The sequence below is a fragment of the Schistocerca gregaria genome, chromosome 8 (assembly GCF_023897955.1).
Source record: "Schistocerca gregaria isolate iqSchGreg1 chromosome 8, iqSchGreg1.2, whole genome shotgun sequence".
NCBI lineage: Eukaryota > Metazoa > Arthropoda > Insecta > Orthoptera > Acrididae > Schistocerca > Schistocerca gregaria.
Window position 1 is genome coordinate 438,673,109 of NC_064927.1, and position 19,000 is coordinate 438,692,108.

At 40.0% G+C, this 19,000-nt stretch overlaps 1 protein-coding gene across 4 annotated transcripts in view; it reads left to right on the forward strand.

The window, feature by feature from the left end:
- Window positions 1-1,561: 1,561 nt before the first annotated feature.
- LOC126284476 (uncharacterized) overlaps window positions 1,562-19,000 on the forward strand; it is a 91,229-nt gene continuing 73,790 nt past the window's right edge. For 3 of the 4 annotated variants that reach the window (XM_049983430.1, XM_049983433.1, XM_049983432.1), the window contains exons 1-4: window positions 1,565-1,643; window positions 12,578-12,697; window positions 17,777-17,902; window positions 18,628-18,744. In XM_049983430.1, coding sequence (XP_049839387.1) covers window positions 1,568-1,643; window positions 12,578-12,697; window positions 17,777-17,902; window positions 18,628-18,744 — 439 coding nt within the window. In that variant the 5' untranslated portion in view covers window positions 1,565-1,567. Of the gene's footprint in view, window positions 1,644-12,577; window positions 12,698-17,776; window positions 17,903-18,627; window positions 18,745-19,000 lie in introns of all 4 variants that reach the window. The other variant, XM_049983431.1, reaches the window with a different exon arrangement.

The following is a 19,000-nucleotide window of genomic DNA, read 5'->3' on the forward strand; positions in this document are numbered from 1 at the left end:
CGAATAATATATTCCTCATTACATCTGGCCATTTTTATCGATTCCAGACGTACAGCTGTTAGAATGTAACCCCAATCAAATACTCAAAAAGGACATTAAATGAAGGTGAACAAATAAATTTGTTCGAAGTTCATTTTCAGAAATGCTATCTTCGACTTCACTGTAGTGTAGAATTCTTTTGATAAAACCAATCACTTAGCAAATATGTAGTGTGGTACGATAGACGATCATTTGATTGGGCTTCCTGTATAACGGCATCGTGTTAAAGGGCCCCATTATCTAAGACTTTCTCGAAAACGAGCTTAAAGCATGACGGATCTCCTGAACTTTATAGTCGTCAGGTAACACATGATCTAGTGCTAACCGTGCAAGGAAGATGGATTAGCCGGCCGCGGTGGCCGTGCGGTTCTAGGCGCTGCAGTCCGGAACCGCGGGACTACTACGGTCGCAGGTTCGAATCCTGCCTCGGGCATGGATGTGTGTGATGTTCTTAGGTTAGTTAGGTTTAAGTAGTTCTAAGTTCTAGGGGACTGATGACCTAAGATGTTAAGTCCCATAGTTCTCAGAGGCATTTGAACCATTTTTTGAAGGAAGATGGATCGGCAGAAATGGCCACGTTTCGTGGTCAAAAAAATCACCGGCTTTGCCAATTTTTTCGTGTTGTTGTGGCTGAAAGACAAAGTTCAAACAGAAAAAGTATATAGAAGAAATAAGTTAATCGTTCGGATTATGAGTAGTACTGCCTTCGTACTGCCGACACAACTGCAGAAGAGCCACACGTGGTGTTATAAGAGAATTCGAAAGTGCATTGATATCAGAGGTTGGATTTATGAAGATCGACTTCGAATTTAATCATTTTCCTTTGTTTGAGATATTCTGTAAGTATTTGTTTGGATTACATTATAATGACTGTACGTTTGTAGTCACTAAAAACTGGTCACATTTTTTTTGGAGTGTTTTATTAGAATTAGTCCATCCTACCACCGCCTAAAATATTTACTATTCCTGAGGAAGCGCCTTGGAATATTTGTAAACAGATGATTAAGAAGCCTCTTCTGTTTGATGGTTTCTACAATTTTCGAAAACGGCTGTGAAAGTACTATTGGACAGATGTTATGTGGTGTTTGTTCACCTCGTTTTTTATACAGTAGTTTGACTTCAGCGGTTTTCATACAGTTCGTCTTGTTGTACAAATAATTGAATATGTTACTAAACGCAGAAAAAGCTTGAAGAATGATGTAAAGTAGCACTGGCTGCCCAATTATACTGTACCGTTACGTGAACGAGTGGTAGCCTTGAAGAAAGAAAAAATAGCGATGACGTAAGTTCCAGTCCAGAAGACTGCTAACACTATTATTACAATAATAATTTTAAAATGTGGAATACTCATCTTGACAGCTGTAGAGACACCGCAGTACACCAGCAGGTACCTGCGCTATCGTCTCCCGACCCTCACGTGACGGCCTGGAGCAGACTCATTGACCGATGGTGGGGACAGCAACAGGTGGACAACGGGGCGTATAAAAGGCCCGGCCAGTGGCCCGGCGGGCAGACGACGCCAGCAGACATGGCGACCTCACCGGTGTTCGCACTCGCCCTCCTCCTAGGCGCCGCCATGGCAACCGTGGTGTACGCTTCGGATGGTAAGTAGGACTCGACATTAAGACCAGCAACAGTCGGTCATGAACACTACATTTTGACACTACACGTACTGACAGATCAAGGCACAAAACAGAATTTTTGCCTTTAATGTTGCAAACACTTATAATGAGATGACTGTCGAGCCAAATATGTGTCTCTATATGTATGTCAGCAATATAGTACACTTCAACCACATACCCAAAAGATTAACGGTGGAGCTTGTAAAGAAACTGGTTCTCTACTTCTAAGGGAAAAAAAAAACCTTTTTAATAATAAAACATGACCCATACAAGGAATCTCATTACCCCTGTTAGTCATGGACGAAAAAGAAAAAAAATATATATTGCGATAAATCACTTTAACGGGAGGGGGGAAGTGAATAATTAAAGTCAATGTAATTCCGGTAAAACTGCAAAAGTAGAAGCACATTATTGTAGGGGCCAACATAGACATCGCGCATCTGCTAGATGCCCACGAAATACGTAATTTTGTTTTGAAGCTGACAGCCAATGAGAAAATAGGTGCAGTTTTCAAGCAGCAATGGCGGACAGCATCAGCTGGTAATATACCTAATTTTATGGTAGCTAATTTTACTACACAAAAAATAAAATATGTACTCCCTTCAAAAGAATTTACAAACAAACATTAAAATAAAATTATAATGAGCAGCAAATTGTCTCAGAAGAATTTTGAAAGAAAATTATTAATTGAACTTTAATTTGGCGGGTTTTCAACACTGTTCGTAAGACGAAATAATGGAAAGAATATTTATTGTAATTAAACAAACTTGAGATATTTTGACATTGTTTTAAAATAGTTAATTTAACTGCAATTGTCTTCAATTTTGAAATGCGAGAGAGCGTAATAATTTTCTTTTTATGTCTTAACTGCGTTGTCATTACGCGCGCGCCGTTTTACTATCAAAAGTTTATTAATCACGCGGTAGGTCGGAATTATGCAATGTCTTTAGCATTTAAGATATATATCCGGTTAATGCCAATACGTCGTACAGCTCTTTCACCGTGTTGCCACAGGAAAACAGTCACATGTGTTTTTCGCTATAACAGCCCGTTAAACATCAGTTCAATCATGTCGTCGTCTTTAAGACAGTTTGGACGATATAATAAATGTTTCTTGATCAAATCACAGCACTGTTATTTTATTTAACATTTTAGTTTGATCGACTTTCACGCAATTCTAACAGTTAGTGCCTCCACACGACAGGGGTGTCTGCTTCATGGCTAATTGTCACAAGTTCACACAGTTTGTAAAATCGTCACCGCAAACACTCGATATACTTTTCAGGTTTTACTGTTCATTTAATAATGCACGATCTCCTATTAACACAGCGGACGCACTGTAATTAATTGATCCTCCACGTATCACCTTCTTTTACGCCGAAATTTGCAACGTTTTACAACCGCGAACCGACCACGATACCACAACCACTCGCACCCTATCGATAGTCGTTCGCTCTCTCTCTGACACAACTGTACAGTGCCAAATTGCCTACATCAGCTGGGCACTGGTGTCGTTATGGAGTATTAAATGAGAAGATACTTTGTTCTCATTGTAATAGATATGTTTCTCCGCTTTTACTGTGTTATTGTCATTCACTCATTATAACATTGTATCTTTAAGTCCTACATTTCATGCTACAGATCTGTGATCAAGTTCCGCGCCGAAACCCATCATGATAAACATACTTATTTCGGCTATTAATATAAGTGTTTCGTCATTTAGAGAGAGAGCCTGTGGCTGTAAGATGAAAATTGTTTGTATACCAACCACCAAACAGGTGCTACATTATGCTATAAGTATATCGGTGTGTAAAAATCAGGACGAAATTTATTTTCGTTGGTGTGTCACTACCAATTAAAGTAGTTCGATGAACTTTGGCATATACATAAAAAGAACAGCTTTATTACACTGCAGAAGGTAACAGAAAGAAACACTCAGAGAGACAAACAGAAATATGCATAACGTACCTTCATGTGGTGAAAGATGGGAACACGTAATACAGCCAGGAACATTATCGAACGCGATCGATTAGTGGTTCGCTTGTTACAGTGTGGGGGTGGTGTGCGGGGAAACAACGTTCGCCGGCCGCGGTGGTCTCGCGGTTAAGGCGCTCAGTCCGGAACCGCACGACTGCTACGGTCGCAGGTCCGAATCCTTCCTCGGGCATGGATGTGTGTGATGTCCTTAGGTTAGTTAGGTTTAAGTAGTTCTAAATTCTAGGGGACTGATGACCATAGATGTTAAGTCCCATAGTGCTCAGAGCCATTTGGAACAACGTTCCATGGACGTACTGACTTCTAAATTTTTTAAAACGGCACACTCACCGGTATACTTCATTGCGACGCTGTACTCCATCCCACGAGCGTCTCTTCAGCGCTGCATTCCGCCCTGCCTCCATTTTTGTGGATGACAAGGCGCGAATTCATAGAACTGGGCCGATGGAGGAGTCCTTGGAGCGAGCGAAAATTCGGTGAATGGACCGGCCTCCGCTTGTTCATCCGCCTGAAATCCCACCGAGCAATGCGGGTGATGCGTTGGAGAGATGTGTCGAAGCACTCCAAGTGCACCAAAAGCCACCCAGCACTTGTCAATTCCTCTGGTCTAGCAATGGAAGCCCCTGTCACAAGAACCCTTTACAACCCAGTTGCCAGCATGGGAGCACATTTGCGGAGAGTGCACTCCCTACCGTGGTCATCACACTAAATCCCGCCTTTTGTAATGTCCAGGGTGCCATCGTAAATTGCATTGTCTCAGCGTAATTTTTCTCTCTGAAAAAGGTAATTTTTGTTCGACTGATTTCGTATGTCTCTCGATTACCTTCTGTACTATACCACCGCAGTTCTTCCTACGTAGGATTCAAACTTTTACATGAAATACCAGTGACACATCATGCGAAAGTTACTTTCGCCCTTAAGCTTCGCGCACCAGTGTATTTTGCAATTATGTTAAATGTGTAATAATGTCTTCTGAACCTCATTTCATCGGCAGACAGTCTTTGAGAATATAGTAACTATTCTGAATGGTCGCCGGACGCTTTACTGTAGCCAGAATCGCTTAGCGACATCCATTACTAAGTAATAAAATGAACATCGTATAGAGTGACGCTCATGTCGTGCCTGGAATTGACAAGGTAAATAATTATCAGCATCACAAAAGTTTTGGTTATTACATTTTTCGCTTTTTTGCGAATATTTAAATCGTCGAAATAACTCTTTTACTAGTTCAAACGAAGTAAAACATTGCATTTCACACGCTTCTCTCTCCTGCAAAGTTTGTGCGTAACTGGACATTGACTTCTCGAAAATATGTACATAAACGAAAGTTGAACCACCTCATTAGCCAACCACTTCAATAAGAAGTTAGTTAGTCAGATACTTAGTTAGTTAGCTACATATATCATTGATATTTTGAACGTTTCTTTCATAGAAATGATCGATTTACAGAATATTCATATGCGACTAGTGTTGGTGAACATATAATTTTTTATTCTCCAGCGTACAACTATAGGTAAAAACTAGGTTTTCTTCTGATTTTACAGACCAAAAGTTTTTAAGTGAAAGTTCGTCCATACAGTACAAGGATGCTCTCAGAAGAAACAATATTACGTTAGATTTAAAACCAGCCCCGATCCCTGTTAGACATTTCATAATACTAGCCAAGTGATCGAAACTTCTTGTTGCTGCACGCTGAACTCCCTCCTGAGCCACTGGCGGCTGATGGAGTAATTTTAGGCCATTAATCTGGTAGTGCGGTAGGTATGAACATCGCTTTTAATCTCAGAGTTTGATGGACTCTTTATGACGAACCTCATTAGCAGCTATATGGATTATGATGATGAGCAGATGCCTGCATTACCACCGAGGGTGAAAGCATATATTATTATTTCTGCTCGCTTTCGAGCAGTCAGTACTTTGTAACTGACGAGTTACCGCAGATAATTCTTCTGTGATACTTTATTAGCGAAAACTCGGTTCAAGAAGCACAAGAGGAGTAGATATACTGAAAAAAGACAAGAAGCTACGGGAAGATTTCAGTTAGATTACATCATGGTCAGACAGAGATACCGAAATCAGATAGCTCATATAGACAGTAGTTGATATAGACCCAGATCACAATTTAGTAGTGTTGAAGAGTAGGCTGAGGCTTAAGAAACTAGCCAGGAAGAATAAATGCGCAAAGAAGTGAGAAGCGGAAGCACAAAGTTATGAAGAGATGCGCTCGAAGAACTCAGCTGCTATGCTAAGAAATTCCTCAAGTAGCCAGTTCGGCTGATGAATAATGGACATCTCTAAAACAGCAATCACAGCAATCGAAAGGACAACATAGGTACAAAGAAGGTAACTGCGAAGAAAACATTGGTACGTGTGAAATACTGCAGTTGATAGATGAAAGAAAGTAGCACAAAAATTATCAGGGAAATTCAGGAATTCAGTAATACAAGTCACTTACGAATGAAATCAGCAGTGCAGGGAAACTAAGGCGAAATGGCTACGTGGAAATTATGAATAAATCGAAATAGATATGATTGTTGGAAGGACTAACTCAGCATATAAACAAGTCAAAACAACATTCCGTGAAATTAAAAGCAAAGGTGGTAACATTAAGAATGCAACGAGAATTCCATTGTTAAATGCACAGCAGAGAGGGGATACGTGGAAAGAGTACATTGAAGGTCAATATGAGGGGAAATACTTGTCTGATGACATGATAGAAGAACATCCACGAGTCGATGTAGAAGAGACAGGGTATTCAGTATTAGAATCAGTATTTAAAATAGCTTTGGAAGACTTAAGATCAAATAAGAAAGAAGGAATGGATTACATTCCATCGGAATTTCTTAAATCTCTGGAGGAAGTGGCACTGGTATGTAGAATACATGGTGTTACAAAAAGGTAGCGCCAAACTTTCAGGAAACATTCCTCACACACAAATAAAGAAAATATGTTATGTTGACATGTATCCCGAAAAGCTTAATTCCCATGTTAGAGCTCATTTTATTGCTTCTCTACAAATCACATTAATCATGGAATGGAAACACACAGCAACAGAACGTACCAGCGTGACTTCAAACACTTTGTTACAAGAAATGTTCAAAATGTCCTCCGTTAGCGAGGATACATGCATCCAACCTCCGTCGCATGGAATCCCTGATGCGCTGATGCTGCCCTGGAGAATGGCGTATTGTATCACAGCCGTCCACAATACGAGCACGAAGAGTCTCTACATTTGATACCGGGGTTGCGTAGACAAGAGCTTTCAAATGCCCCCATAAATGAAAGTCAAGAGGGTTGAGGTCAGGAGAGCGTGGAGGCCATGGAATTGGCCCGCCTCTACCAATCCATCGTCACCGAATCTGTTGTTGCGAAGCGTACGAACACTTCGACTGAAATGTGCAGGAGCTCCATCGTGCATGAACCACATGTTGTGTCGTAGTTGTAAAGGCACATGTTCTAGCAGCACAGGTAGAGTATCCCGTATGAAATCATGGCGGTGAATCGAGGAAGTACAGTACATACTGATGAAACTAAAATGAGCTCTAACATGGAAATTAAACGTTTCCGGACACATGTCCACATAACATATTTTCTTTATTTGCGTGTCAGGAATGTTTCCTGAAAGTTTGGCCGTATCTTTTAGTAACATCCTGTATATGAGCCTTGCTATATATCCTCTGGCTTTCGGAAAAACATCGTCCGTACAATTCAAGAGACTGCAATAACTGACAAGTGGGAGAATTATCGCACAGTCAGCTTAACAGCTCATGGATCCAAGCTGCTTAGACGAATAATGAACAGAAGAATGGAAAAGAAAACTGAGGATGTGTCAGATGGCGATCAGTTTGGCTGTAGGAAAGAGAAAGGCACCAGGGAGGCACTTCTGACTTTACGGTTGATAGTAGAGGCAAGAGTAAAGAAAAATCAAGACACGTTCATAGGATTTGTTGACCTGCGAAAGGTGTCCAGTAGTGTAAAATGGTGCAAGATGTTCGAAATTCTGAGAAAAATAGGGGTAATCTCTAGGGTAAGACGGGTAATATACAGTACGTACAACAAGAGGGAACAATAATAGTGCTCGGACTGAAAAGGTTGTGCGAAACGGGTGCAGTCTTTTCTCCCTATTCTTCAATCTATACATCGAAGAAGCAATGATGGAAATAAAGGAAAGCTTCATGAATGGAATTAAAACTCAAAGTAAAAGAGTATCAACGATAAGATTCGCTGATGACATTGCTGTCCTCAGTGAATATGACGAAGAATTGCAGTATCTGCTGAATGGAATGAAGAGTCTTATGCGTACAGAATATGCACTGAGAGCAAATCGAAGAAAGACTAAAGTAATGAGAAGTGGCAGAAATGAGAACGGCGACAAACTTATCATCAGGAATGGTGATCACGAAGTAGATGAAGTTAAGGAATTCTGCTACCTAGGTAAAAAGAATAACCAGTGACGGTTGGAGCAAGGAGGACATAAAAGGCAGTCAAGAAATTGCAAAAAGGGCATTCCTGGCCAAGAGAAGTCTACTAATATCAAACAAAGGTCTTAGTCGGAGGAAAATATTTCTGAGAATGTACGTCTGGAGCACAGCGCTGTATGATAGTGAATCGAAGTATTTGAGACGTGATTTTAGAGAAGACTGTTGAAAATTAGGTAGACTGGTAAGGTATGCAAAAAGGAGTTTCTCCGCATCCGAGAGGAAAGAAATACAGGGTGGTCCATTGATAGTGACCGGGCTAAAAATCTCACGAAATAAGCGTCAAACGAAAAAAAGGAACCCTTGAAGGGGGGAAACCAGATGGCGCTATGGTTGGTCCGCTAGACGGCGCTGCCATAGGTCAAACGGATACCAACTGCGTTTTTTTTTTTAAAAAAAATAGGAATCCCCATTTTTGTTACATATTCGTGTAGTATGTAATATGAATGTTGGAGTTGGACCACTTTTTCGGTTTGTGATAGATGGTGCTGTAATAGTCACAAACATATGGCTCACAATTTTAGACCAACAATTGGTAACAGGTAGGTTTTTAAATTAAAATACAGAACATAAGTACGTCTGAACATTTTATTACGGTTGTTCCAACGTGATACATGTACCTTTGTGAACTTATCATTTCTGGGAAAGCATGCTGTTACAGCGTGATTACCTGTAAATATCACATTAATGCAATAAATCCTCAAAATAATGCCAGTCAACCTCAATGCATTTGGCAATACGTGTAACGACATTCCTCTCAACAGCGAGTAGTTCGCCTTCCGTAATGTTCGCACATGCTTTGACAATGCGCTGACGCATGTTGTCAGGCGTTGTCGGTGGATCACGATAGCAAATATCCTTCAACTTTCCCCACAGAAATAAATTCGGGGACGTCAGATCCGGTGAACGTGCGTGCCATGGTATAGCGCTTCGACGACCATCCACCTGTCATGAAATATGCTATTCAATACCGCTTGAACCGCACGCGAGCTATGTGCCGGACATCCATCATGTTGCAAGTACATCGCCATTCTGCCATGCAGTGAAACATCTCGTACTAACATCGGTAGAACATTACGTAGGAAATCAGCATACGTTGCTCCATTTAGATTGCCATCGATGAAATGGGGGCCAGTTATCCTTCCTCCCATAATGCCGCACAATAAATTAAACCGCCAAGGTCGCTGATGTTCCACTTGCAGCAGCCATTGTGGATTTTCCGTTGCCCAATAGTGCTTATTATGCCGGTTTACGTTACCACTGTTGGTGAATGACGCTTCGTCACTAAATAGAACGCGTGCAAAAAATGTCATCGTCCCGTAATTTCTCTTGTGTCCAGTGGCAGGACTATACACGACGTTCAAAGTCGCCGCCATGCAATTCTTGGTGCATAGAAATGTGGTACGGGTGCAATCGATGTTGGTGTAGCATTCTCAACACCGACGTTTTTGAGATTCCCGATTCTCGTGCAATTTGTCTGCTACTGATGTGCGGATTATCCGTGGCAGCAGCTAAAACACCTACTTGGGTATCATCATTTGTTGCAGGTCGTGGTTGACGTTTCACATGTGGCTGTACACTTCCTGTCTTCCTAAATAACGTATCTATCCGGCGAACAGTCCGGACACTTGAATGATGTCGTCCAGGATACCGAGCAACATACGTAGCTCACGCTCGTTAGGCATTTCGATCACAATAGCCGTATATCAACACGATATCGATCTTTTCCGCAACTGCTAAGCGGTCCATTTTAACACGAGTAATGTATCACGAAGCAAATATCGTGCGCCATGGCGGAATGTGATACACGTACATACACGTTTGTGACTACTACAGCGCCATCTATCACAAAGCGAAAAAAGTGGTCCAACTAAAACATTAATATTTCTTTACGTACTACACGAATATGTAATAAAAAATGGTGGTTCCTATTTTTATAAATGCAGTTGATATCCGTTTGACCTATGGCAGAGCCATCTAGCAGGCTAACCATAGTTCCATCTGGTTTCCCCCTTCAAGCTAGGCGAGTTTCTTTCTTCGTAGTTTTTTCTTTTGATGCTTATTTCGTGAGATATTTGGCCCTCTCACTATCAATGGACCACCCTGTATACAGAAAACACGGACAAGAAGAAGAGAGCTGTAGAGGATGTTAACTGTAGAGGAAGACAGAGATTGGAATACAATCATCAAATACTTGAGAAGATGGGTAGCAGGTTGCGAGTGGTACTCTGAGATTAAGAGGTTTTCACAGTAGCGGAATTCGTAGCTGGCCACATCATACCAGTCATAAGACTGGTGACTCAAAAGTGAAAAAGGCATAATGGAATGGAAATGTGGAAACTATGCCTGAAACTTGATTCATTTGTTTCCCCGACTAAAAATTAGAAGAACAGCAAAAGTAGCTGAAGTTGATTGTTTGAGAAACCCATTAATATGCTTCTTCCAGTTCAAATTTTCAGGAGTATGTACACCCAAACATTTTGCGACTGTGCCCTGTTTACTGACTCCTATTCATGCGCTGCAGCAGTTGTTAGTCTGACTGGGCCTCTTGTATAGAACTGAATACAATATTTTATCAAAATTAAAGGAGAGCTGTTTTATTTATTGATTTCCGCACTAGTCTCATTCGCAGAAAGTGCCAATTCTGGTTTATGAATCTTAACTGGGAAGCCATTCAGATGTATGAAGAATAGGTATGGTCCAAAAAGTGAGCTTCGTGGGAATCCCTTCGTTATTTCTCAGCAGCTAGTAACATTTTTTTCCTTTCAACATTCTTTGAAATACTCAAAAAAGTATTTCTGCTTTCTGTTTGTTGAGTGTGATTCAAACGAGGTATATGTAAAGTCATCAATGTCATAGAACGCAAGTTTTTCTAAGAGAGTAACATCATCTCATCAGTCAAACTGCTTGGAAAGAGGACATAAAATACCAACTAGTGATATATGATTATTTTTAATGCTTGCAATATTTGCTAACTTGACGTATCGATACCACTCTCAGTCGAGCAAGATTTCTGGAATCCAAACTGTGATTTGCCAAGTAAACAGTGTCTACCTACTTGTGAGGCTACTCTTGGGCACATTACTTTTCCGAATATTTGGGAAAAGGCATCAGTAAGGAAATTCGATAATAATTATTTCTTTCGTGTAGCCTTTCGTATATAGAGTTTTAACAATGGCACACTTCAATCTTTATGGACAAAAGCCCTGTGCCAATTGTGCATTACATATATCACTAAAGACATCACTTATTTAGTTCGACTTTTCAGAATTTTGTTTGCAATTTCATCAACACCATATGAGCTTTTGCGTATTAGCATTTCTACACACCATTTAATTTCGGTTAACGATGTTTCTTGTTGCTTCTAGTTTTGTGGAATGACATTTTTAATATTTTCGGTTGTTTTTTCAACTGAAGCACTTAATCATATTTTTACTGCTACGTTTATAAAGTGACTGCTATATACAGATGCAGGTCGTGGAATATCAAACACAACATTATTCTACAGTAACAACCCACAAGCACATACTTCTAAGATTTTTGGCTTTGTGTCCAACTTTTACATATGTTGTACCTCCTCCTTTCTGCATGTTCACTCTACACGCAAATGATGCTATAAACCCTACACGTTTAGCTTCTCCGTCTCTGTGGTTGCATGACGCTCAAGAGGCACAGAAAATGTTTAACTTAAGAATTTTCCACATTTCCTAGCTATAGAAGAAACTCAATTATCTACTTTTTCAGCTCCATAAAGTTTTGATGAAACAAATAACTTTACTTTTCTGGAAACTGGTACATAAATTATAGTCCTGTATTTCTTTGGTAGTCTGTAAACTGACTTTAACCAAACAAATGTGCCCCTCAGATTACAGAAAACTCCGGGATTTTTCCTTGTGTGTCTGCGTCCCCCTTAAATTGTCCTTCCGCCTCCCATTTAGGTGCAGGTCACGATTTGTGCATCATTGTCTCCCAATTGCAGCAACAGGCGCGTCGCAGATATTGCACTTAGTTTCAATCAAAAGCAATACACTCGTCTCTGTTTACCCAGCTGACAGCTGTGTTAATCCAGGGCCGGTTATGTCGCTGCAAAACAACTGTTTCACTCCCTTTCTATACTACTGCTTTCTATTTATTTCCTTCGATTCTCGTAAGCGCAGTCAGTTTTCGGTACAAAATGTAGATGATATCTCGCTCGCTTTGTTAGATCCTTACTACTTTCAGAACTTCAAAAAGCATATCTTAGTACACATTGCAATAAGCTTTATTCAAATACACAAATGCTTTTAATGTAGGGGTGCTTTTTCCCATTTTAACACAAGGCACAAGATCAACATTGTCTTTCCCAGGAATCCTTTATTTTAACCCAAAGTATATATAAGTGCATTTCATTTGTTGTGGCGGTTCACAATAAACTGCATTAGTTTCATGTCTGGGACTGTACAGGTTGGCCTGTGCCTGAGTGTATACCCGCAGAGCATAAACAGGTTGACTGTAACTGCTGCATCTGTGGCCTAAACGGAAAATGGGTCTGCACCAACAGGACTTGCCCTGATAAGGTGGAAGGTGAGTAGCTCTGAGTATCTTCCAAACTATCAACTATACTAACCTTACATCTACGTAACAGACACAATAAAGTTTAACACACCATTAGTCAGTGAGAGTCTATAAAATCAAATTGGTCGTACCTAAATGTTTATTCCTTGCGTGGTATCATCACTTGTGATTTGTAGTCCAGGCAAGTAATTCATTATTTAAACAATCCTTGGTGATTGGCAACTGGTAAGCAAATCACACAGGAATTCCTGCTCTACATTTTGTGTTTACTTTTTTAATATGCCCTACTTCTGGGCAAGTTCCATAGATCGTTGGTTCAGATAAAGATAGATCTTCGATTACGTCTCAGCCCTCCCTTTAGTTTCATATCGGGGCTTTAGTCCATAATGAATTTTCAGTTGTAATGTGCAGTTGCGCTGTCTATCTCATTTTCGTACTGCCATGTACGAGGGGCAACTTCAGTGTCCCAAGCAACTTTTTGTTAATCGGTAACTGCAACTACATCGATGCAACTTTAGAAATAGCTGGTATCGGTTTCGTTTCGACAGAGTGCTGTCGTTGAATTCTTTTTCGAAGAGGGTAAGCACCTGATACTGTAATCAGACGCAGACTTCACAGTACATACCGAAAAATGTGAATGAGAGTCAGGTTCTCTAAAAATGGGTGAAACACTTCAGAGATGGGAAAACGACATCCAAGATGAGCTTCGTAGATGGACTGATTCGAACTTCTTCCACAGTACGCAACAATGAAAGAACAACCGAGTTCTTTGGAAACATCAGATGTTTCACTGTAAGGAAATCGCAAAAATGCATGCGATAAGATATCATGATACGGAAACATTTCAAAGTTAGTATTATGGAAACGTTCGTTACCACCTGTAGTTATTATTGTGGAAGCGTTTGTTACCACCTGCGTCAACGATAGAAGACAACATCATACAAAAAACCCAAAACCTTCCTCAGAAATACTGAAGGTGGAAGGGGTGTAGCTTTCAGTGTCCCTTAAGGTAACAACTGCGCTGAGCATACTCCTCTATACTGGATCGTATTACGTTTCCATGTCCGTTATCTGAACAAGTCTACGGAGTAAAATAGGTCGTATCTAAATATTTTAACTCATGTCTGGTATCCACATCTGTAATATCAGCTTATATTACGGAATTTGTTGTTTACATCATACTTGGTTAATGGAAAATGATAAGGAAATCGCAAAGAGGTTCCTACTTTACACTTCCAGTTGTATGGACGTTTTCAAAACGTAAAAGGCTTTATTGAGTTGCATAGATGATGGGTCCTTTTAAAGGTACATTTCATTTCATTTTGCAGTTCTCTTAATAGCATGTGAGTGTTTCGGCCCCTTACGAATTTTCAGATATTAATATACAGTTGAGCCATCTACTTCATTTGCATATTGCCATGCATGAGATCCACGCTAAATGTCGACAGTGACATTTTGTTAATCGGTACCTGTAACTACACCAATACGATGAAAAAGCCACTTTATTGTATCACAATGTACAAACTTAAAATTGTGTGCCACCTGACCATGGGATATATTTCCAAAATGGCAAACAACGGTTTCGTTTCTTCAGCCTGCTGTCGTTGAAATCTTTGGTGCAAAGAGCTACTGAAATCTGGCATAGGAGGTAGGATATAGTGCTATGCAGGAACTGTTGCAAAGCTCGGCCCGTCGAAAAATTTGAAACAGTTTCAGAAGTTTTATGTACGTTTGTAGAACGAAGAAAACAAATAGCAAAACCTTTCGTTTCTAAAGGAGAGAGTCGATTTATTGGTGTATCGCGACAAGTAACTGATGCTGGTTCTGTCATTTTGACCGTAAAACTAAATGCAGTATGAAATTTTATCAATTGAGTTCTTCGTAAAAAAGATAGAAAGGACAATGTGGTCTTTTCAGTAAGTTATGAGCAACGTCTTTTAGGGTGTATAGGTTTGCTCTCTCTGTGATATCATTCAACCTAAACAGGCATAAATACTGTCCGCTTCACACACAGATTTTTAGAACTCCCTGATTCTTTGCACAATTAACGCCCTCGGAAGAATATCCTCGTGCAGTACGATAGTGCATGATCTATTATTTCTCATGAGATTGTGACGTAAAACAATCCTTTTGGTAAGGAAGTCTGCCAGAACCTCCCTAATGACCTGAACTGACACCGTACGACTATTGTCCTTTCAATGCCAACGCTACGAGATGCTTGAGGATATCCAGAACGAGACGCTTAATTATTTCTAGGCATCCGGAAAAGACTTCGGGCTCCAAGTAAATTTTTAGATATACATCTGTATATATTCTCCTGTCATACTGTCTCACAGTTTCTTCCTAAGCATCCACCTGATCCTGAATCTTCTCCTTCCTGTTTTCCCATATCATCAAGTAACCAGAGAACACCATTGTTTTCATTTTGTCTTCTGCAGATTTTTCTGCCAGCTTAGCCACTAGCTCATAGAAGACCACAATAAAGATTCTGGATGCTTGGGAGGAAACTGTGGGACAATATGCAATGAAATGTGAAGGGCTTATTTCAATAGTGGTTCAAGTCCATTACCTCCAATTTTCTGTCTATTATGCTTCAGAAATTAATGATCGAAAGAAACAGAAAGAAAGATTCATCTCTTTCAAGAAGCCATATGCTTGGATATTTCTGGTATCTCAACTGGGCTCATTTAACTTTTTGACTCTGTATCTCTAAATGAACAAAATGGACTTGTACCACTATTGAAATAAGCCCTTCATATAATGTCTACAAATGTGAGATCCTGGATACAATGAAGATGCTGGACGCTTCGGAAGAAACTGTAAGACACTATGGAATGAAAGTTAATTTCAACAAATGTGAGATCCTGGTTATGACTCGAAAGAAAGGTAGATCAACTAGCGGAATAAGGATTGGAGGTGAACAATTATAAAGTGGAAAGTAACAACTACTTGGGAAGTGTGATAGAGGAAAATCGAAAAAATTTGAAAGATATCAGTGAAAGTGGCAGACAGGCAGCCAGTATTAGGAGCCTGGTTTGTAACAAAGACGTCCCACAAAATAGCAGAGAGGTGATATAAAGAAGTTACTGTATTCCAGTACTGATCTATGCATTTGAATCATGGGTAATGAAGAAAATAATTACCAGGTGTAGAAGTATGAAACCGGAATTTCTCTATAGATGGTGATAGCCGTCAGTGCAATGCCCGTGAGACCGCGTCTGCAGCGCCATCTGCTTCCTATAATGGCTGATGACTAACTTCAATAAACAGTAACCCACTTTCCACAAATTCGTATCTGTTTCAAACCCGTAAACATGTCGAATTTTGTGCATACTAACTACGATTTGTGGACAGCATTGGTATTCTGTTATCATTTGAAGAAAACTGTTGCAGAATCGCATCGAATGCTTGTCGGAGCTTACAGTGAACATGCTCTTGGCAAAACACAGCGTTTCAAGTGGTCCAAAAAACTCAAAAGTGGTGACTTTGATGCGGGAAACGACGAGCTTGGGAAACCACCAAAAAAGTTGGACGGCAACGAACTAGAGGCCCTATTGGATAAAGATGATACTCAAACTCAACAGCAACTCGCGGAGCAATTGAATGTGACGCAGAAAGCCGTTTCTGTTCGGTTGAAAGCTATGGGAAAATTGCAGAAAGTTGTGCGCATGGGTTCTACATAAACTGAATGAAGGACAGCAAGCAAGTAGAAAGACCACTCGTGAAATGCTGCTCACCAGATACAAAAGAAAGTCGTTTCTCCATCGATTAGTGACAGGTGAGGGAAAATGGACACTTTTTGAGAATCCTGAGCGTCGTAAAGCGTAGGTGAACTCAGGCGAACCATCGATATCCACAGCAAGACCAAATCGCTTTGGAAAGAAGACAATGCTCTGCGTTTGGTTGGCTCAGAAGGATGTCATCTATTATGAACGGCTAAATCCTCGTAAAATCATTAACACACATTGCAACCATCAGCAAATTATCGATTTAAACCGACCATTACATGAAAAACGACCGTAATATGGAAAAGGCACCGCCATCACACACAGATAATCTGGTCAGGAAAACGATCGACGCGTTCAGTTGAGAAATACTCGGGCTTGTGGCTTGTTCTCCAGACTTGGCTCATTCCCATTATCATCTATTTCCGTCACTGGGATACGCTCTCCCTGAAAAACGCCTCACATCGCATGAAAATGTACGAAAAAGGCTCGCTTACTGGTTCGTTTCAAAAGAAGAACTGCTTTTTACGGCGTGGCATTCATAGCCTGCTGGAGAGGTGGGAGAAATGTATAAATAGCAATGTAGATTATTTTCGATAAAATATTTTTTATCACTTTCAAACAACAGACATATAATTATTGCAATCAAATTCCCGTTTCATACTTCTACACCTGGTATAAGCAGAATACGGGTGTGTCAAATGAACTTCCTCGGACGTGGGATAGGAATATCAAGGAGACAGAGGATTAAGAATGAACGGGTACGGAACCCTTGCAGAGCAGGATAGAAACATCAAGGTCATGACGGTACGGTCATTTAAAGATAATGAAAAACAAAAGGATTCCCAAAAACTTAAAGGAAATGGAGACGCGAAGGAAGTGACCAAGAAGAAGACCAAGCGATGGATGGCTGAAAGTTGTGGTGCCGTGTGTTGAGGAAAGACCTGAGGATTGGACCAGAGTGAACACAGGGAGATGGTTGGAAGACAAAACTAGCTGACGCGGCTTATGTTCCAAATAGAAACTAGCTGGAGATGGAAATTGTTCAAGATGATGATGATGAGATCTGTGTATATGTTTTAATGAAGAAATACTAATTAATTTTACAACAGTATGTCCCTTGCGCAGATTGTTCACTGAGATGCTCTTTTCAGTTTTTTATTGTTATTTGCGCTGGAATTTTCTCAATTATGATAAACGTTCATGTGTACCATCAATACAATTTGATTCATCTTGTGACGTATCCATGCTTTAGTTGTAAATTTTCGTCTCTAGTTAGCTTGAATTCAATCTAAGTTAAATCCAAGAACAATTTTGTGACAATACTAAATCTATATTTATTATTTGCTTAAAATGTCCACAGTGGAAACAGAATGCAAGCCCAATACAACCTTCAAGAAGAACTGCAACAACTGCACCTGTAACTCTGCAGGCAATAAGGCAACCTGCACAAACTATAACTGCTCCCTGCCATATCCTTGGCCCACAGGTCAGCATTCACTAATCTACTTATATATTATATACACAACACGCTCTGTCTTGGCCATCAGTAGTTATTCTGTTACCGAAATGGCAAAACACATTTACTACAATTAGTGTCTAATTCCCCCAGAAATAGCCTGGTTTAATTCGAATAAATTCCATTATCATTGACATGCTTTTCTTGATATTCATTTTGTAACCTTTGTTCAAACACAAAATCCACTTCGTTCAAGTCATTTCTAAGTTGTTTTCTGCCTCTTACAGAACTGCAGTGTCAATGACTAGCTTTAAAGAGTTTATATCTTATTACTGAATTTTAATTTCAACTTAAATTTCTCTTTGCTTTCCCTTACTGTCTACTCAAAGAACGGATCGAATAACAATGGCGGAATCTTAATCTCCTCTTAACTATTTCCTTCCTAACATATCCCTCGACTCTTAAAATTGTTGTCTACTTTAGGTAAAAACTATGTGTATAACATCTCGCTCACTGTATTATATCTCTACTATTTGCACTATTTCAGAGAGTCTGTATCGGTCATCATTGTCAAAAGTTTTTTCCAAATCTGCTACTGCTGTGAAAGAAAGGTTTCATTTCTCTAATTTCAAATAAAATGTAGGACCGGTAGTGTCTCGAATGTAACTATTTTTCCCGGAAGCTCTATTTTGTGCATTTTATCTTCTTGACATTTCTCAAAAAAATTGCATCAGTTTTAAGTATGTGTTCTTCAGGCTGCCCTGTATGTAAACCTGGCGAAAAGAAGCAGATAGACTGTTGCAATAACTGTACGTGCACGAGTGCAGGAGGATGGATGTGCACGTTGATGGCTTGCCCCGATGTAAAAGAAGGTGAGTCGCTCTCAGTTTCCATTGCATTGCGTATACGCCCATATGGGAGATCGAAATAAGTTTCCACGTCCTCCATCTTAAGAAGTCTAGAATGAAACTAGCCACGGCTGAATGTTTTATTTTACCACTGTATGGTAACCTCACTTATAATTTTTAAGCCTGGAAACGAATTATTTTTTACATTATCCTTCATGAATGGCAACCGATAAGCAAGTTGGGAAATGGGATTCTGCCTTACTCTTTCAGCCTAAAACAA